Raw genomic sequence first — 19,351 nt, forward strand, 5'->3', positions numbered from 1 at the left:
AGACAAACAAAATAAAAATATTCTGAAAAATGAATAGTAGAATAGAGTATTATTTGACATAATGATAAAATACCTTCAATGGATAAAACAATTCATCTAATAAAAAATAATGGTCCTGTGTTTAAGCTATTTTTGGGGGGAATGGGACACCCCCTTGCAATTTTTCTTGATTTCTCTTCTAATGGGGCGAAGCCACTTGTAAATAATTCTAAAATGACGATTTTTCACCAATAATATTATCCAAGCTTTTTAATTTGGGTGGGTTTGTGGGTAAAATGTGGGTTTTAAGGGGAGGAATACCGTTTACCAAGAGTGGGGGGGGGGGGGGGGTGGCACTCATGGACGTCCTTGTTTTAAAAAGTTAATCCAAATAAATGTCTCTGTTTCATCTAAATGTAATATTGCTCCCTCTAGGGTTACAGAACACGTCCTGTGTTTACACATTATAATTATAAATATTTTTACAGTATGGCTTCGAAACCGATTAATATTCGCTGGATTAGAACCGGTTTTCAAACATAATTAAAAATCATGTAATGCATCGTACATATCAAAGACAATTTTCCACGAATATTAAAAAAATGTCTCTGTTCCTTCCAAATGTAATATTGCTCCCTCTAGGGTTATAGAATAAACGTGTCCTGTGTTTACACATTATAATTATAAATATTTTTACAGTATGGCTTTGAAACCGATTAATATCCGCTGGATTAAAACTGTTTCTCAGCCATAATTAGAATCATATAAAGCATCGTACGTATCACAGACAATTTTCCACGAATATTAAAATAAATGTTTCTGTTTCATCCAAATGTAATATTGCTCCCTCTAGGGTTACAGAATGAACGTGTCCTGTGTTTACACATTATAATTACAAATATTTTTACAGTATGGCTTCGAAACCGATTACATCCGCTAAATTAGAACCGGATCTCAGCTGTAATTAAAATCATGTAAAGCATCGCGCGTATTTCAGACAATTTTCCACGAATATCAAAATAAATGTCTCTGTTTCATCCAAATGTAATATTGCTCCCTCTAGAGTTACAGAACACGTCCTGTGTTTACACATTATAATTATATATATCTTTCCAGCATGGCTTTGAAACCGATTAATATCCACTGGATTAGAACCGGTTTTCAAACAGAATTAAAAATCATGTAATGCATCGTACGTATCACAGACAATTTTCCACGAATATCAAAATAAATGCTTCTGTTTCATCCAAATGTAATATTGCTCCCTCTAGAGTTACAGAATGAACGTGTCATGTGTTTACACATTATATTTATAAATATTTTTACAGTATGGTTTCGAAACCGATTATATCCGCTAAATTAGATCTCAGCTATAATTAAAATCATGTAAAGCATCGCGCGTATTACAGACAATTTTCCACGAATATTAAAATAAATGTTTCTGTTTCCTCCAAACGTAATATTGCTTCCTCTAGAGTTACAGAACGCGTCCTGTGTTTACATACACATTATAAATATAAATATTTTTCCAGCATGGCTTCGAAACCGATTAATATCCACTGGATTAGAACCGGTTCTCAGCCATACTGAAACATAATATATAGCATCGTATTACAGACAATTTTCTACGAATATTAAAATAAAAATCACAGTTTTTTGCTGTTTTAATTCTTCCGTGGCTAACAAAACTTCTTAATCTAATTTTTCATTTCAATTTCCGCGGAAAGCTGTCTATAATACGATGCGATAAATAACTATTATACTTTTGTCAAGAAAGGAATATTTCACTTTAAGAATATCTGTTTTGCATGTTAAATAACTCTTTTTTTGTAATATCCTCCTCTCCTCACCCCAACAAAAAAATGGCTGACAGACAAACATACAGACATACTGAGGGATGGACGACATTCATATTTACAGAAAGACAGACAAATAGCCAGAACAAATTAGAGAAAAAGACCAAAAAATACACGTTAAAAGGCAACTAAACAAACAGACATACATAAAATAAGAGAGAAAGATAGACAAAAAGACTGACAGAGCAAAACTTTCTTCAATAAAGAATTATAGTCTAAATGAATAGCATAATAAGCCATAATTTGTAGAATATAATTAGGAAAGATATTAATACATTTTTTATTGGTGAAATTCAGGGAGTAAGGGAGGGGACAATGGGCAATTAATTCAATATAAGAGTTATCAAAGAAAGGGCATGAAATCCAGTTTAATCCAATAAATTTGTAGGAAATTATAAAGGGATTGTTAATTGAATAATAGATTTCCATAGCGTCATGTAAAGTGAAATCACAACTTGTTTTTTGATGAAATATATTGAGGTTTTATGGTGTGATTTTTATATTACAAGATTATTGGACCCGGCCAGCTGCTAGCAAGAATATGACTGCCCCTTTTTATTCTGTTTATTTCCCTTGCCCCTTGCCCCCACCTCCCTTCTCCCCGTCTGCTACATTCCAAACTAACATAACGAGTAGTTATTTCCCTTGCCCCCACTTCCCTTATCCCTTCTCCCCGTCTGCAATATTCAAAACATACATAACGAGTAGCGGCATTTCATGCGCAAGTACCCAAACTCAGTCGGAAACTGCTAAATTCTTGCACATTCCCTTTAAGCAAGTACCCAAAGTCTGAGACTCTTAAAAATTGAATATTCGATCCATTGTCCCCTCCCTTACTCCCTGGGTGAAATTACACATTAAATGTTATAAGTAGTCTCTAATTGCTTCTCACAATTTAAGGTATAAACATTAAGAATTAAGAAAGAAAAATTACATAACTAAAAAAGGACATGTATTTCTATAGATAAAGTTATTTAGTAAAATTTAAAAAAAAATACTGATTATGTAATTCGAAGACTTTGTGTTCATCCTATTATGACAGTAACAGGATGTCTATCTTTTCCTTACCGACATGCTGACGGACGTTCAGAACCTAATTATAGAAAATCTTTGTTTTTAAAAACAGACAGAATAACCAAAATAGACATTTTAAAGTAACAACTCTCAGAGATATAATGGGACAAGACAGTGGCCGATAAATTAATGTACATCTTCAATGATGCTACACAAAATTACCCCTTTTGTAGATTTATGGTTGAAACGTGTAAACACTCAACTAAATGAACCAACCAATCAAACTTCAATAAAGTTGTTAAGCCAATGAAATACAAAAGTATTGGGGCTAGCCCACTGTTTCCTCCCTCCCTGAATTATACTGCTAAAAATTGTAATTTATTTGAATTACCTATAAATCTTCTAACATTGACCTTTACAGAAGGTAATGTGTATTTTTGTATTTACATCACGTCTGGAATTTATAGTACAAAAACTACTCTACAAGTTTTTTTATATTTTTATTTTAAGACCTCTTTTAATGGTGATATCAAAGAATTAAAGGGTTTAATAGAGCGATTTTAACACTGACTATGACCTATAATAGGTTTCCTAGAAAACAATTGGTTCAATGTTCTAGATAATTTACTGAGCAATCATAAGGCCTATTAACTGCTTCATCTTAATTTATAATTAAAGGCTTAACTGCTATTGTAGAAAAACACTCCAAAATTAGACATGTGACGTCATAAAAATGAGTGATTATCCATCTCTTTTTTAGAGGTTTTATTTCCCACTTCTCCCCTCATCTCCCTCATTTTTATGACGTCACATGTCTGATTTTTTAGTGACATGCTCCAATTACATGTTTCGCCAACTCTCCACCCATCCATCCAGCTGGCTTACATAACTACGCCCCCCCCCCCCACATCACCCCTTTTATCCCATTCTCTTCCCTCCTATTGGAGGAAAGAACTGACCAATAAATGATGTAAAGTATCAAACTAAATTGACGACTTAAATACCCCTGTCATAATATCCACGTATACTATATCCATTGCTATTGTACTTAATCAATCTTGTTGTTACAAAGATAAAGACAAATTAATCTAGGACCGACCAAGGTTAAACAAAAACTCTATTTTGGTATTTATTAGGGATTGTCAAGACTTTCAAAGCCACCTAATAAGCATCAACCTCAGCAAACAAGATTGACTATCGAAATGCAATTTAGCCACCCATCAGAAGTACTTTTTTATTACATAATAATCGACGTGTTAGAATCTAGAGCCGCAAAAACCGCGCTTGGAGGAATAACCAGTCACTCAGCCTTAAACAGTCGCGGAGCTAAATGCGCAGCTGGCGATCCATGGTAATTACAATCTATTTTTGTCCATCTATCTATGCCTATGTGTTGTCTTTTTCAAAAAATTTGTCATATAATTTATTTATTATCTTTTTAAATATAAATCAATCCATCTAATCCACCAAAATAGTAATAATAACATTTCCTTGTACATTAAGAAACTTCACTGTAAAGGCGATTCATATCTGTTTAGCAGTTATCGAGTTCTACGTTACATATGTACAGACAGACACTGTGCTACTTTTAAATCAGTTATTTATCGCATCGTATCATAGACAGCTTTCCGCGGAAATAAAAAGAATTTTTTTAAAATTATTTAATTTTAATGTTTGTAATACAGTTCTATACATGATTGCTTAATACCTGTTCTATACAACGGATATGGATCGGTTTCCATACTGGAATAGTTATTTCTCGTATTATAAACAGCTTTCCGCGATTATAGAATGTACAATTATAAGATTAAAACCAGTTTTTATAGCCCCGAGGTGCCGAAGGCATGGGCTAAAAAACTGGTTTTAATCTTATGATTGTACATTTTTATATTCGTAGAAAGCTGGATATAATATGATGCTAGACATAGTTTTTTCGTATAGATAAGAACCGGTTCCTATCCACCGGATTCGAATGAATACGAGAAAATGATTTACCTATTTTCTTGACAGATTCTAGCAGAAGAACTCGACGTAGATCTCGACTTTCCATGGGCATTGGATGAGCTAAAATAATTAAAGATAATTCATAAAAAAAAGGTTTTTATTTAACTCGTGTGATGTTTTATATATCTTAATCAATTAATAGATAAAAAAAACTACTATCTATTTATGTCTCCTAATTTATGAGGATCAAATGATCATTAATTGTCTAACTGTCCATCTATCTATCTGTTTGACTTGACGAAGCCCAATCTGTACCACTTTTGCACCACTTCTGATTCCTGTGACGTCATAAAATGAGGGAGATGAGACGAGAAGTGGGAAAGTAAAACCCCTAAAAAAGTGATAGAGAATATGACGTCAAAAGTGGTGCAAAAATGGTACAGAGAAATATTCACAACTTTTCCCGATTTTTGACATTTTTGACATCTTAAAATCTGCCACGTTTCACTTTGCTGGAGTACTACGGCCAAGCCATTTCAGATAGAGAGCTCTAGTCTTTTCTAGTGTCTTACTTATGTATCTAAGAGTATCCCCAGCAAGTTGCATAACTCTACCTCACCTACAGATGGGCTGAGGTTAGATTTAATGGGCCCTAGTCGAGAATAAAGATTAAACCACCAGCGCATTTCGAATCTGTATTGTTGAACATATGCGCGGCCAGCTCGGAATACACGTCCATCTTTGTCCAAAGATTTTTTTGTGCTAAACGGTCATTACCTAAGCTTTTTAAAGTGGGGCAAACGTCCTGATTGATCAAGTAGTTATGAAGCTATGGCCGTTTTTAAAAATGTCCGGATTTATGTGCCGCACCCTGTATATCTATCTATGACTCTATCTTTCTGTCTACCTATCTGTATATTTTTCTTTCTATCTGTCTATCTATTTAGTTTACTATCTGTCGTTCTATCTTTTTGTCTATCTATCTATCTATCTGCATATCTATCTGTCTATCTAATTATCTGTCTATCTATCCATCTGTCTATCTACCTATGAGAATCCATAGACTGTTCTGTTACTTCAGTAATTGTTGAAGGTCTATCTGGAGTTGGACTCTCTAGGTAGTCTAAAATAATATAGGATTTTCATTTTTCATCATAATAGAACAAAAAATGTATCAAAAATATAAAGACTTGCTTATAAGTAATGCTCCCTTATTCAAATAACAATGAAGAACCATAAAGGAACACAGTAATAGTGTCTGACTGATTATGACGTAACAAAAAAAATTAGCCAATCAGAGGCCGTTATTGACCAATGGTAAAATTTATAGTGGCCTCTCATTGGCTAATTTTTTTTGTTACGTCATAATTAGTCAGACACTATTACTGTGTTCACCATAAAGTGACGATCAAATGCCTTGAGAAAGTCAAACAAACAATAAATGGATTTTATATTACAAACAAAGCCTATCTGCAAATAAGATAGGTTTCATTTTATTATTTCTCTCATAAGTATATTGTATTTATAAACTGATGTATTATGGGGCCGTCCTTATGTTTTTTGTTGGTTTAAGAACAAGCTTATTATCATAAGTGGGTGAGTTAAATCAAACCATACAATAGACGAATATGAAAATTTGTAGAGTGTCATAACTTAATTATTATCATTATGATTTAAAAGTATAAACTTGTTGCATTAATGCATAAGTACAGTATTATGTTTTAGGACATACTTACAATTTATAATTAGATTAGAGAGATGCTTCGCTTGAAATAGTGTACCTTGTTGTTCTAGAAATCATTGAAATCAGATGAATGTAATAAAAAAAAATTGGAGTAAAAAAGTTAAAATCAGCATAATTTAAACGAATATAGAGTTGCTACGCTTTCTAAATTGTACCTAAGTGTTCAAGGAATTGTCACTCAAAGTTTAAATGGATATTACAATTATAACATGCCTAAATTAAAGAAAAGAGTTAACCATTATAGACCTAATTATAGAGAAGATTCGCATTTAATAATCCAAAATTGACCTGGTGCCGAGTCAATGGATTCAAAAACATCATTTGGCATACTGTTCATTCTATTAACTTCTGGTATTATTCTACTGGTTAAGGACTCACTTCTCTGTGCTTCTAGTCTGAATAGAGGTATAAATATTAATATATTTGGCATACTTTTCATTCTATTAACCTCTGGTATCATTCTACTTGTTAAGGACTCACTTCTCTGTGCTTCTAATCTGAACATAAGTATAAATATTAATATATTTGGCATACTATTCATTCTATTAACTTCTGGTATTATTCTACTTGTTAAGGACTCACTTCTCTGTGCTTCTAATCTGAATATAGGTATAAATATTAATATATTTGGCATACTGTTCATTCTATTAACCTCTGGTATCATTCTACTTGTTAAGGACTCACTTCTCTGTGCTTCTAGTCTGAATAGAGGTATAAATATTAATATATTTGGCATACTTTTCATTCTATTAACCTCTGGATCATTCTACTTGTTAAGGACTCACTTCTCTGTGCTTCTAATCTGAACATAAGTATAAATATTAATATATTTGGCATACTATTCATTCTATTAACTTCTGGTATTATTCTACTTGTTAAGGACTCACTTCTCTGTGCTTCTAATCTGAATATAGGTATAAATATTGATATATTTGGCATACTGGTCATTCTATTAACCTCTGGTATTATTCTACTTGTTAAGGACTCACTTCTCTGTGCTTCTAATCTGAATATAAGTATAAATATTAATATATTTGGCATACTGTTTATTCTATTAACTTCTGGTATTATTCTACTTGTTAAGGACTCACTTCTCTGTGCTTCTAATCTGAATATAGGTATAAATATTGATATATTTGGCATACTGGTCATTCTATTAACCTCTGGTATCATTCTACTTGTTAAGGACTCACTTCTCTGTGCTTCTAATCTGAATATAAGTATAAATATTAATATATTTGGCATACTGTTCATTCTATGAACTTCTGGTATTATTCTACTTGTTAAGGACTCACTTCTCCGTGCTTCTAATCTGAATATAGGTATAAATATTAATATATTTGATATGCTAAACAATGTACCTATATTTGTCTGTCTACCTTTCTATCTCTGTCTATCTGACTATTTTGTCTGACTGCATGTCTGTCTGTCTGTTTGTCTGTAAGTTTTTCTGTCTGTTTATGTTCATAAGTCTGTCTATATTACTTTCTTTTTGTCTGCCTGTCAGTCTGTTTGTTTGTCTGTCTGACTGTCTGACTGCCAGTATATCAGTTTGTTTGTCTTTCGGTCTGTCTGTTTGTCTGTCTGTCTGATTGTCTGTCTGTTTTTCTGTCTGTTTGTCTGTCTGTTTGTCTGTCTGTTTGTCTGTCTGTTTGTCTGTCTGTTTGTCTGTCTGTTTGTCTGTCTGTTTGTCTGTCTGTTTGTCTGTCTGTTTGTCTGTCTGTTTGTCTGTATGTTTGTCTGTCTGTTTGTCTGTCTGTTTGTCTGTCTGATTGTATGTATGTTTGTCTGTCTGATTGTCTGTTTGTCTGTCTGATTGTATGTCTGTTTGTATGTCTGTTTGTCTGTCTGTTTGTCTGTCTGTTTGTCTGTCTGTTTGTCTGTCTGTTTGTCTGTCTGTTTGTCTGTCTGATTGTATGTCTGTTTGTCTGTCTGTTTGTCTGTCTGATTGTCTGTCTGTTTGTCTGTCAATCTATCTGTAATACCTAGCCATATTAGCAGCATATAATTCTTTATCTTGTTGCTGAACTATTGCCTCTAGAGCTCCCCATTCAGACATTCTGTCTAACTGCCTGTCTATCCATCTGTCTATCCATCTGTCTATCTATAATACCTAGCCATATTAGCCTCTAGAGCTCCCCATTCAAACATTCTGTCTAACTGTCTATCTATCCATCTATCTATCTATCTATAATACCTAGCCATATTGGCAGCATATAATTCTTTATCTTGTTGCTGAACTATTGCCTCTAGAGCTCCCCATTCAGACATTCTGTCTAACTGTCTGTCTATCCATCTATCTATCCATCTGTCTATCTATAATACCTAGCCATATTAGCAGCATATAATTCTTTATCTAGTTGCTGAACTATTACCTCTAGAGCTCCCCATTCAGACATTCTGTCTGTCTATCTATCTAACTAAACCCCGTACCACTTCATTATGCAATCTATATTTTGCTGGATATTTTGTCTATGGTAGTCCATAAGTGTACAGCTTTACAGTATATTGTTTCTATTTGTTAAAGCAACACGTATGTGAAAGAAAAAGATCCTTTTTAAAGTAAAATGCTTATATATCAATTGAAATCTATATTTTTTTATTTTTTACTGATCCACTTCATTATGCAAATCAAAATAAAATCAATGGGAAAACGTTTGTTTTGCACTTTTCTCCACTTTTCAAAATTGATTATGATAAAATAACAATTTTTAAAGGGATTTTTGCATTAATTATAATGAAAAACAGTTTAAGGTAGATTTTAATGATTTTTCTAACTAATAAATAATTTTAAAAATGAAATTCTATTCCTATCACTTTAGAGGACAGCTGCTGACCCCCAGTCTTATGGATGAAGCTAAATACATGTTAAAAATAAAAATAACCCTCAAAAATATACAAAAATGTTTTTTGATGTGTAAAAAAAATCCATTTTAAAATCTTGATTTTGAGAACGATGGCCTTTAAGATGCTCTTACTGGTGGGGATGATGAGCTAAATGTTATCAAAGTGCATGCCCATAATGAATACTTATATATTGAACTATGGTCCAATTTTTGTAGTCATAGCAGCCTCCAGCCACGCAATATTAAAAAAGAAAAAAAATACAATTTCAATTACTAAAATTCATAAAGTAAATAATGTAGTTTTTTGATAATGGTCATGTTTCATGTCGTGAGGCTCTATTGGAGGCTGATATGACTACAAAAAATGGTACATAGGTTAATAGACAAGTTGTTGTAATGGTCATGTACTTAGATAACATTTGGCTCACCATCACCACCAGTAAGAACATCTTTAAGGCCATCATCCTCAAAATAAAGATTTTAAAATGGATTTTTTTAACACATCAAAAAATATTTTTGTGTACATTTGAGGGTTATTTTTATCTTTAACATGTATTTAGCTTCATCCATAAGACTGGGGGTCAGCAGCTGTCCTCTAAAGTGATAGGGATTGAATTTCATTTTTAAAATTATCTATTAGTTAGAAAAATCATTAAAATCTACCTTAAACTGTTTTTCATTATAATTAATGCATAAATCCCTTAAAAAATTGTTATTTTATCATAATCAATTTTGAAAAGTGGAGGAAAGTGCACAACAAACGTTTTCCCATTGATTTTATTTTGATTTGCATAATGAAGTGGATCAGTAGAAAATCAAAAAATATAGATTTCAATTGATATATAAGCATTTTACTTTAAAAAGAATCTTTTTCTTTTATCATACGTGTTGCTTTAACAAATAGAAACAATGTACTGTAAAACTGTATACTTATGGACTACCATAGACAAAATATCCAGGAAAATATAGATTGCATAATGAAGTGGTTCGGGGTTTATTATACCTAGCCATATTAGCAGCATATAATTCTTTATCTTGTTGCTGAACTATTGCCTCTAGAGCTCCCCATTCAGACAAGCTTGACTCATATTCTGTTTGTGTCGCACTAAAAAAAATTTTGGTGTTACACCAGATTTTTATACTCTCGATCTAATAAAGCAAAACTCGAAGCGGGATAAAATAACGTTACTCTAATACTCACCCTCCCCTCATCCATCAATTTTACCACATCACCTTCCCTTCTACAGAATGAACGAACTGACCAATAAATGAGTTCCATGTTATCAATCTAAATTGACGACAACTTTTTCCCCTGTCATAATATCCACGTATATTCTATATTCATTTGTATAGACGTATAATAAACCTTATAATGTACCATTTTTTAAAAATTGTAATGGTGTTTATCTAAGATTTTAGATCACATTGATAGTTAGGATATAACGGCTAACTCCTTTTTACCTGTTTTTTTCAGCTATTTCTTGAGTAGAATATTCCCATTCTAAATGTCCAAGCAGGTACAGCCAAACTTCTTTCCTGAAATTTCAATCATCATCAACATCAAATATTCATTTCAGTCAACATCCTTTAATATAAAGTAAGAAGGGCTTTTTGTCTGAAGCTTACAATCTCGATAACTAATTAACTTCTTGGGTTTTCTATTTTTGGTAAGCTTCACATAGGTCCCGGTTTGGTTTTAGGCTATTTAATTTTAAATATTATTCATGGGGTGGTTTTAAGTCATTTTTCTAGCCCATTTCTGCCCCTTTGAATACAGTGTTCCTAGATGCTAGGGGAGCAGCCGCTAGTAATAAATACAGTGATAATATTGTGAATATTTACATATAGCAGAGTTTTAATTAAAATAGATAATTAGTACAAGAATATGTTGTAAGAGGCAGGATCAAATGAAGAGGTAACCAAATACATTAACAAGTTACCCCCTCTCTACTTTTTCAAACAGAAATTCAAATGAGGGGTAAGAATTTAAGTTCTCAAAAAGGCACTTCAAGGGAACCGCCTTATATCCCACGTACCTTTTTATAGATGTGCTAGTTCTGTACTTATTTATCTTTGCTCTTATTTTATGTAGCCTTCCTTATTTATTGTCCGATTTTTTAAAAGAAAATTAAAACTTACCTTAATTGATGTTGAACACCCCCTGAGTAAATTAACCTAAAACAATTAAAACAATTACATTTTTTTTAATTTTGTATAAGAAAAAAGTTTTATGATATATATGATAGGACAAAAGTTACGATTTTAGACCCAACTCAGGGGTAGCTATTGTAACAATAAATTCTACAAAAAATCACGAAACCTTTTAAATTATGTGGAAGTATAATTGTTTTCTCTTGTAAGTAAAGAGGGGTGGGAAAGAAGGGGAGGAAAAAGGGAAGGAGGTTGTGGAGAAATTTTCCTTTAGAATTGTTTGTCAGAATATAATTCCCTTGTCCCTGGACCCAACCAAAATAAACTTAGTTTGAGTACCCAAAGGCCAGGAAAGGCAAAAAAATATGACATCCATAGTGACATCCCTTAACCCTGACAAATTTTGGTAAACAAAAAGCTGAAAGTGGTTATTGACGTAATTTTTCAAAGTAAACAATCTCATTCAAAAAAGTTTCATATTATACACTTACTGGCGGCGTATTCACTTAAAGTGCTAGTGGAGCATACAACCCGGGCAAACCCCCCTCCATTAAAAAAAAATAAATGTAATTTATGGGGGGGGGAGGTAAGTTTTTCGTTTTACTTTTAGTCAGGTTAAGTAAGGTTAAATAAAATACCCCTGCCCCTATTTTCTCAATTTTTATTTTGAGGGGGGGGTGGTGTATCAGTGCTCGATAAGTAAACACACCCACTTGCTATATACGTTTTAAAAAGTTATTATTACAGAAAAGTAAACAAATCTAAACAGATGTATCTATCCATTAAACCATAAACTTATCTTCATTAATCTTTTTCAAATCTATCCAGCTACTTACTCTATCCATCAATCTATCTATAACTATCTTAAAAATCTTTTTTCATAAAACTGTAATGTCTAAAACTACAAATGTTGGTCAAATCAAATCAAATCAAAATATTTATTTCAGTCAACATATTAAAACACAATTATATGATACGAATATTTACATAGGTATATTGTTTATATAGTTTTATTTTATTTATTTTAATACACAAGAAATATCAAATATGTTGCCTAGTGGCAGGACCTAACGCAAAACACAATGTGTAAATTTTTTAGCATAAAGTGGATTATTATACAATAACACTGTGATCATGCGGTAAAAAGAGATCAAGCCCTATTAAGAATATAATACAATAAAATAAAAACGAGATAAAAATTAAATATCATAAGTGAAAAAATTTGTATTTCTTTTAAAAAAAATAAAAAAGTAAATGGAGCATGTAGTTCAAAAAAAAAAGAGAGAAAGAAAAAAAAGAAAGGAAATGTACGGCGTTGTAGTATGTTTAAAACCTGGCAATTTTTGCATTCTAATATTTTTTGATCACAGAATAATAAAATTATAGAATAATGGTAGCATTCCAACCAACAATAGTTCAAATTGCATTTAAATGGCAAATATGGCAAAGAAGTCTGTAGCAGTTTGTTTCAATATTTTCAACCATTGTTTTTTTCAAGTGTTGTTTAAATAAATTAAAATTTGGCTTATTTTTTAGATCTTTCAAAATTTCTGCATAATTATTCCATGTTTTTGGTAGAGAAATAAAAGGCAATCTAGAAATTAGGGCAAGTCTGGAAAATGGTATAGCAAAGTCAGCTTGAGTTCTTAAAGCATAAGGAACATTTCTGTCTCGATTCAAAGTCCAACAATTATCTATCCTGAATGATTTAGGCTGCAAATCTTTTAAATAAAGATACATAAAGTTTAATTTAAAATAGTCTATTAGAGCAGGAAATGGCAAAATACCCCATCTTTTAAACAGCGATCCGGTATGTGAATTATATTTAGCATTAGAAATACATCGAATAGCTTTCTTCTGCTGTTTAAAGACATCATTAATAAGACTATCATATGTTGAAGAATATGCTATAATTCCATAGATTAAATGACAATGAAAAGTTGAATAATATAAGGATCGCATTGCTTCAGGGTTTAATATTTTTTGACATCTTCGTAAAACAAAAAGTGACTTTGAAAGCTTAGCATTTAGTTGTTTAACATGGTACTTAAAAGTTAGGGCTGGATCAAAGTAAACCCCAAGAAATTTTATAGCAGGTATATCTGATTCATGATTTACATATTCTAATTTTTTAATAAGTTGCTCATTGGGGGAAGGACAGTCAATATTATTTTCATTAATATAAATATTTATTTCATTCCATGGAATTAGATGAGGGGAGGGATGGAAAATAGTAAACTTTGTTTTTAAGGGATGAAGAGACATTTTGTTAGTGCGAAACCAAGAAGAGACTTTTTGCAGTTCTGAATTTACAAATGAAACTAAATCTGCTAGATTAGGCCCAGATGCAAGAAGTGTAGTGTCATCACAAAAAAGCAAAGTATATAATAGAGTAGATTTGGGTAAATCATTAATAAAAATAAGAAACATAATTGGGCCAAGTATTGATCCTTGTGGCAAGCCAAGTTTAATTTCGCGAAGAGTGGATTTGGTAGAATCAATACAAACAAATTGTTGCCTATCTGTTAAATAGTTTCTAAACCAATTAAGATTAGACCCCTGTATACCTATCTTTTCTAATTTTTTACACATAATGTCCACAGGAACCATATCAAAAGCTTTGGTTAAGTCACAGAAAATTCCAACTGTATATTCATTATTATTCATTGCAGTTGAAATTTTGTTAAGCATATGAATCATAGGATGAATGGTAGAATTGCCTTCCTGAAAACCAAACTGATTAGGATGAATAATGCTATGTTCGTTTAAATAATCTTTCAATTGAATTGAAACTAATTTTTCTAAGATTTTACTAAATACTAACAATAAGTTTATGGATCTGTAATCATTTAGGTTTTCAGGATTTCCACCTTTTTTAAAAACTGCTGACACTTTAGCTATCTTAAATTGAGAGGGGACTAAACCATGCCTTAAAGATAAATTAAAAATGTGTGCAAGTGGCCTAGAAATTATTGGCAGAATCTTTTTAACTAATTTAGTGGAGAGACCAGTAAAATCAGTGCTAGATTTGCTTTCAAGTTGGCTAAAAATTTGTATTATTTCTTCAGATGAAGTTAGATTGAAACTAAAATTTGCACCAAATGTAACCACAAGAATCAAGTTAATCCTTTTGATAATTTGATTTTGATCTTTCTATCCTACTATTGATTGCCCCCCTAGAGGAACTTAAGTGAAGGCGGTGGTCGGGGTAGGGGGGATAGTTTTACTTTTTCTAAGGGAATTTTCTTTTGGAAGTGTGGTGTTACCCTCCCCCCAAAAAAAGATAAAAAACCTTCCCAGGACATATGAAAAGTTAGACAGACAACCATCCAGTTACTTTTCTCTATCTGTAAATAGCTGTAAATCTTATTTTGCACCTCTGTATCCCCATGTCCCTGTTGCTTATCGATCTATCTATCTATCTAGTATCTATTTATCTATCTGTAAATACCTGTAAATCTTATTTTGCACCTCTATATCCCCATGTCCTTGTTGCTTATCTATCTATCTAGTATCTATTTATATATCTGTAAATCTTATTTTGCACCTCTGTATCCCCATGTCCCTGTTGATTATCTATATATCTATCTATCTAGTATCTATTTATCTATCTGTAAATACCTGTAAATCTTATTTTGAACCTTTGTATCCCCATGTCCTTGTTGCTTATCTATCTATCTAGTATCTATTTATCTATCTGTAAATACCTGTAAATCTTATTTTGCACCTCTGTATCCCCATGTCCCTGTTGCTTATCTATCTATCTATCTATCTAGTATCTATTTATCTATCTGTAAATACCTGTAAATCTTATTTTGCACCTCTATATCCCCATGTCCTTGTTGCTTATCTATCTATCTATCTATCTAGTATCTATTTATCTATCTGTAAATACCTGTAAATCTTATTTTGCACCTCTGTATCCCCATGTCCCTGTTGCTTATCTATCTATCTATCTATCTAGTATCTATTTATCTATCTGTAAATACCTGTAAATCTTATTTTGCACCTCTGTATCCCCAAGATCCTGTTGCTTAAACTGTGACCACAATTCTTGAGTTAATCCCTTAACAATATTATGGCTCACAAACTTCTGATGCATTAATAATTGGAATAGATATAGGATATACGTGGATATATTGACAGTGGAAAATCTGTTGTTATTTTATAGACCTCTTTATAGGTAAGTTCGTTCATCTAGTAGGATGGAAGTGGATGGGGTAAATATGGTGGATGGGGGTATCGTCATTTTAGCCTGCTGCCAGCATAACTCTGATGCAACATCCAATTAATACAATATCAATTATAATAGGATTATATGAAAACAAGGATGACAACATCCATAAAAGCGAAGCACTAAAATGATAGGACAAACGGACATTAACACTTGTATAGTTTCAGAACTGAATAATCAGAATATAAAAGTATAAGAGTCGAAGAAAAATTGTAAGTAGATTTGTTGAAAATCTGCTTGATACAGGATAATGTTTATTGACATACTTACATATTTAGGACTTGATTATAGAGTTGCTTCGCTTATAATATTTTACTTTGTTGTCCCAGGAATCTATATACCAAAAATCAGATCAAACGGATAATTAGATCACATAAAAATTTATTGTTAAAAAAGTAGAAAAATCAACATGTTTAAAATGGATGTACGGACCTTCTGGTAATGATTAAAGAGTTGCTACGTTTTTTAAATCGTACCAAACTACTACAGGAATGACCATGCAAAGTTTGAAATCGATAGGACAATTCGAACATGCCTAAATTCACGAAAAAAAGCTATCTATCTCGGACGGACGGACGGACGGACCGACCCTAATTATAGAAAAGCTTCGCTTTTAACAAGGATGACAACATCCATAAAAGACGAATATCTAGAAGTCTAGAAAGAAATTCCAAGTATAGATAATACTAACATTTAAGCTTTATCATAACGCCTAAAAGTCATTGGAGTAATAAAGAAAAGATGTTTGTGTTTCCATTCCTGATTTTTAGAGGCAGCTTCTGAGAGCTCAGATAGGGATTCTGATAAACTATCTGGGCTGAAGTCTCGCAGCAATAATCCTAGATAGATAGATAGATAGATATATAGATAGATAAATAGATAGATAGAGAGCTTAGATAGGGATTCTGATAAACTATCTGGGGCGAAGTCTTGCAGCAATAATCCTAGATAGATAGATAGATAAATAGAGAGCTCAGACAGGGATTCTGATAAACTATCTGGGGTGAAATCTCGTAGCAATAATCCTAGATAGATAGATAGATAGATAGATAAATAGATAGATAGAGAGCTTAGATAGGGATTCTGATAAACTATCTGGGGTGAAGTCTCGCAGCAATAATCCTAGATAGATAGATAGTTAGATAGATAAATAGATAGATAGAGAGCTTAGATAGGGATTCTGATAAACTATCTGGCGTGAAATCTTGTAGCAATAATCCTAGATAGATAGATAGATAAATAGATAGATAGAGAGCTTAGAAAGGGATTCTGATAAACTATCTGGTGTGAAGTCTCGCAGCAATAATCCTAGATAGATAGATAGTTAGATAGATAAATAGATAGATAGAGAGCTTAGATAGGGATTCTGATAAACTATCTGGCGTGAAATATCGTAGCAATAATCCCAGATAGATAGATAGATAAATAAATAGATAGAGAGCTTAGAAAGGGATTCTGATAAACTATCTGGCGTGAAGTCTCGCAGCAATAATCCTAGATAGATAGATAGTTAGATAGATAAATAGATAGATAGAGAGCTTAGACAGGGATTCTGATAAACTATCTGGAGTGAAATCTCGCAGCAATAATCCTAGATAGATAGATAGATAGAGAGCTTAGATAGGGATTCTGATAAACTAAATGGGCTGAAGTCTCGCAGCAATAATCCTAGATAGATATATAAATAGATAGATAGATAGATAGAGAGCTTAGACAGGGATTCTGATAAACTATCTGGCGTGAAGTCTCGCAGCAATAATCCTAGATAGATAGATAGATAAATAGATAGATAGAGAGCTTAGACAGGGATTCTGATAAACTATCTGGCGTGAAGTCTCGCAGCAATAATCCTAGATAGATAGATAGATAAATAGATAGATAGAGAGCTCAGAAAGGGATTCTGATAAACTATCTGGCGTGAAATCTTGTAGCAGTAATCCTAGATAGATAGATAGGTAAATATATAGTGAAATAGATAGAAAGATAAAAAGGAAATTAATTAAATTATGTAGTTTTATTATATGCCGCTAGGAGTCTCATACAAAACAAAAAATTATATGATTAGGAAATAATTTCAGTACAAAACACTTATTGTAAAAGAAAAACTTGTCAATAACTAATTTTAGAGCTAGATAGAACTATTAATTTTCTATTTTCTAGGAATAGAAAAAACCAAGAAATTATCAGTTTTTGAAAAAATTTTATTAGTTCATACTTAAACAATTAAAAGTACTCTAGAATTTAACTTTTGATTCTTTTAATTTCTCTAGGCGCTGATTCATGTTTCCAGCGTTATGCTAAGGACAATATGCCCCTCCCCTAGCCTTCTTATATTATGCCCCCATGGGTGATACCTGTAATTGTAACCTAGATAGATTTTTAGGGGGAAATGACACCACCCTACCAAGAGATTGCCTCTAGAAAAATAACTCCTCGCCCAAATATTTTCTACCTTTAAAACTAAAATTGAAAATGAGGGGATGGGGCGACTACTCCCCCCTCAAGTGCCCCAAGAGGTCTCTAGTAGCCATAAAAATACAAAGTTAAAAAATTATCTATCTATCTCACTTTCTATCTATCCATATGTCTATCTATTTATCTAACTATTTTTTCATCTATCCATCTTTCTATCTATATACCTGACAAATGAGTTCTGACTGTCTTCATGTGTTTACAATGTTCCCTCCACCCATAGAAAGCTCTGGATATTAATTGGCCCCGCATGGTTTGACACAGACCCTAAACAAATTGGTAAATGTGAATAGATGTATCCAGAGCTGGATCTTTAAATCATTTTAGTGGTGAGCCAGATCGTGGTGAGCCGAATTTTAAGCCAATAACAGCGCGGCATTTAAAAAAATGCTGTGCTCTCATTGGTGGAAAATTGGCTCACCCCGATCTGGCTCACCAATAAAATTATTTAAAGATCCAGCTCAGGTTTATGCAGCTATATCTCTACTCATCTGTATTATGGTAACAGGAAATTATTTGTAAATGCTGCTTAAAAGCAGTCCGACTGCCATGGCGGTTTAATACTTAAATATGTTATATGATGATGGAAATGTTGACAAGAAAAAGCAGCTGAATAAATTCATAGCGCTACGGACAGACAGACAAAGTGAACTATACAGTAGTTAGGGCTTGTAGTATATGATGTACCCTTACTTTTAGTGGTGTACTAGGTCTTGTAGTACATGATGTACCCTTACCTTACGTGGTGTACTAGGGCTTGTAGTACATGATGTACTCTTACATTTAGTGATGTACTAGGGCTTGTAGTAAATAATGTACTCTTACCTTTAGTGGTGTACTAGGGCTTGTAGTACATGAGGTACATTTATTGATGTGCTAGGGCCTGTAGTACATTTTTTACTCTTACCTTTAGTGGTGTACTAGGGCTTGTAGTGCATGATGTACTCTTACCTTTAGTGGTGTACTAGCGCTTGTAGTACAAGATGTACTCTTACATTTAATGGTGTACTAGGGCCTGTAGTACATGATGTACTCTTACCTTTAGTGATGTACAAGGGCTTGGAGTACATGATTTACTCTTACCTTTAGTGGTGTACTAGGGCTTGAAGTA

At 32.6% G+C, this 19,351-nt stretch overlaps 1 protein-coding gene across 1 annotated transcript in view; it reads right to left on the bottom strand.

The window, feature by feature from the left end:
- The window catches only part of LOC145324185 (small G protein signaling modulator 1-like), a 63,062-nt gene that overhangs the window by 7,176 nt on the left and 36,535 nt on the right, over positions 1-19,351 (bottom strand). Inside the window, exons 17-26 of the mRNA XM_080166810.1 lie at positions 18,408-18,507; positions 16,527-16,607; positions 15,524-15,599; positions 11,523-11,558; positions 10,845-10,919; positions 10,387-10,488; positions 7,292-7,747; positions 6,826-6,932; positions 5,841-5,916; positions 4,845-4,913 (exon numbers count right to left, since the gene is read on the bottom strand). Coding sequence (XP_080022936.1) covers positions 4,845-4,913; positions 5,841-5,916; positions 6,826-6,932; positions 7,292-7,747; positions 10,387-10,488; positions 10,845-10,919; positions 11,523-11,558; positions 15,524-15,599; positions 16,527-16,607; positions 18,408-18,507 — 1,178 coding nt within the window. The remainder of the gene's footprint in view (positions 1-4,844; positions 4,914-5,840; positions 5,917-6,825; positions 6,933-7,291; positions 7,748-10,386; positions 10,489-10,844; positions 10,920-11,522; positions 11,559-15,523; positions 15,600-16,526; positions 16,608-18,407; positions 18,508-19,351) is intronic.

This window comes from Acartia tonsa, chromosome 7 (assembly GCF_053477335.1).
Source record: "Acartia tonsa isolate MP-2025a chromosome 7, ASM5347733v1, whole genome shotgun sequence".
NCBI lineage: Eukaryota > Metazoa > Arthropoda > Copepoda > Calanoida > Acartiidae > Acartia > Acartia tonsa.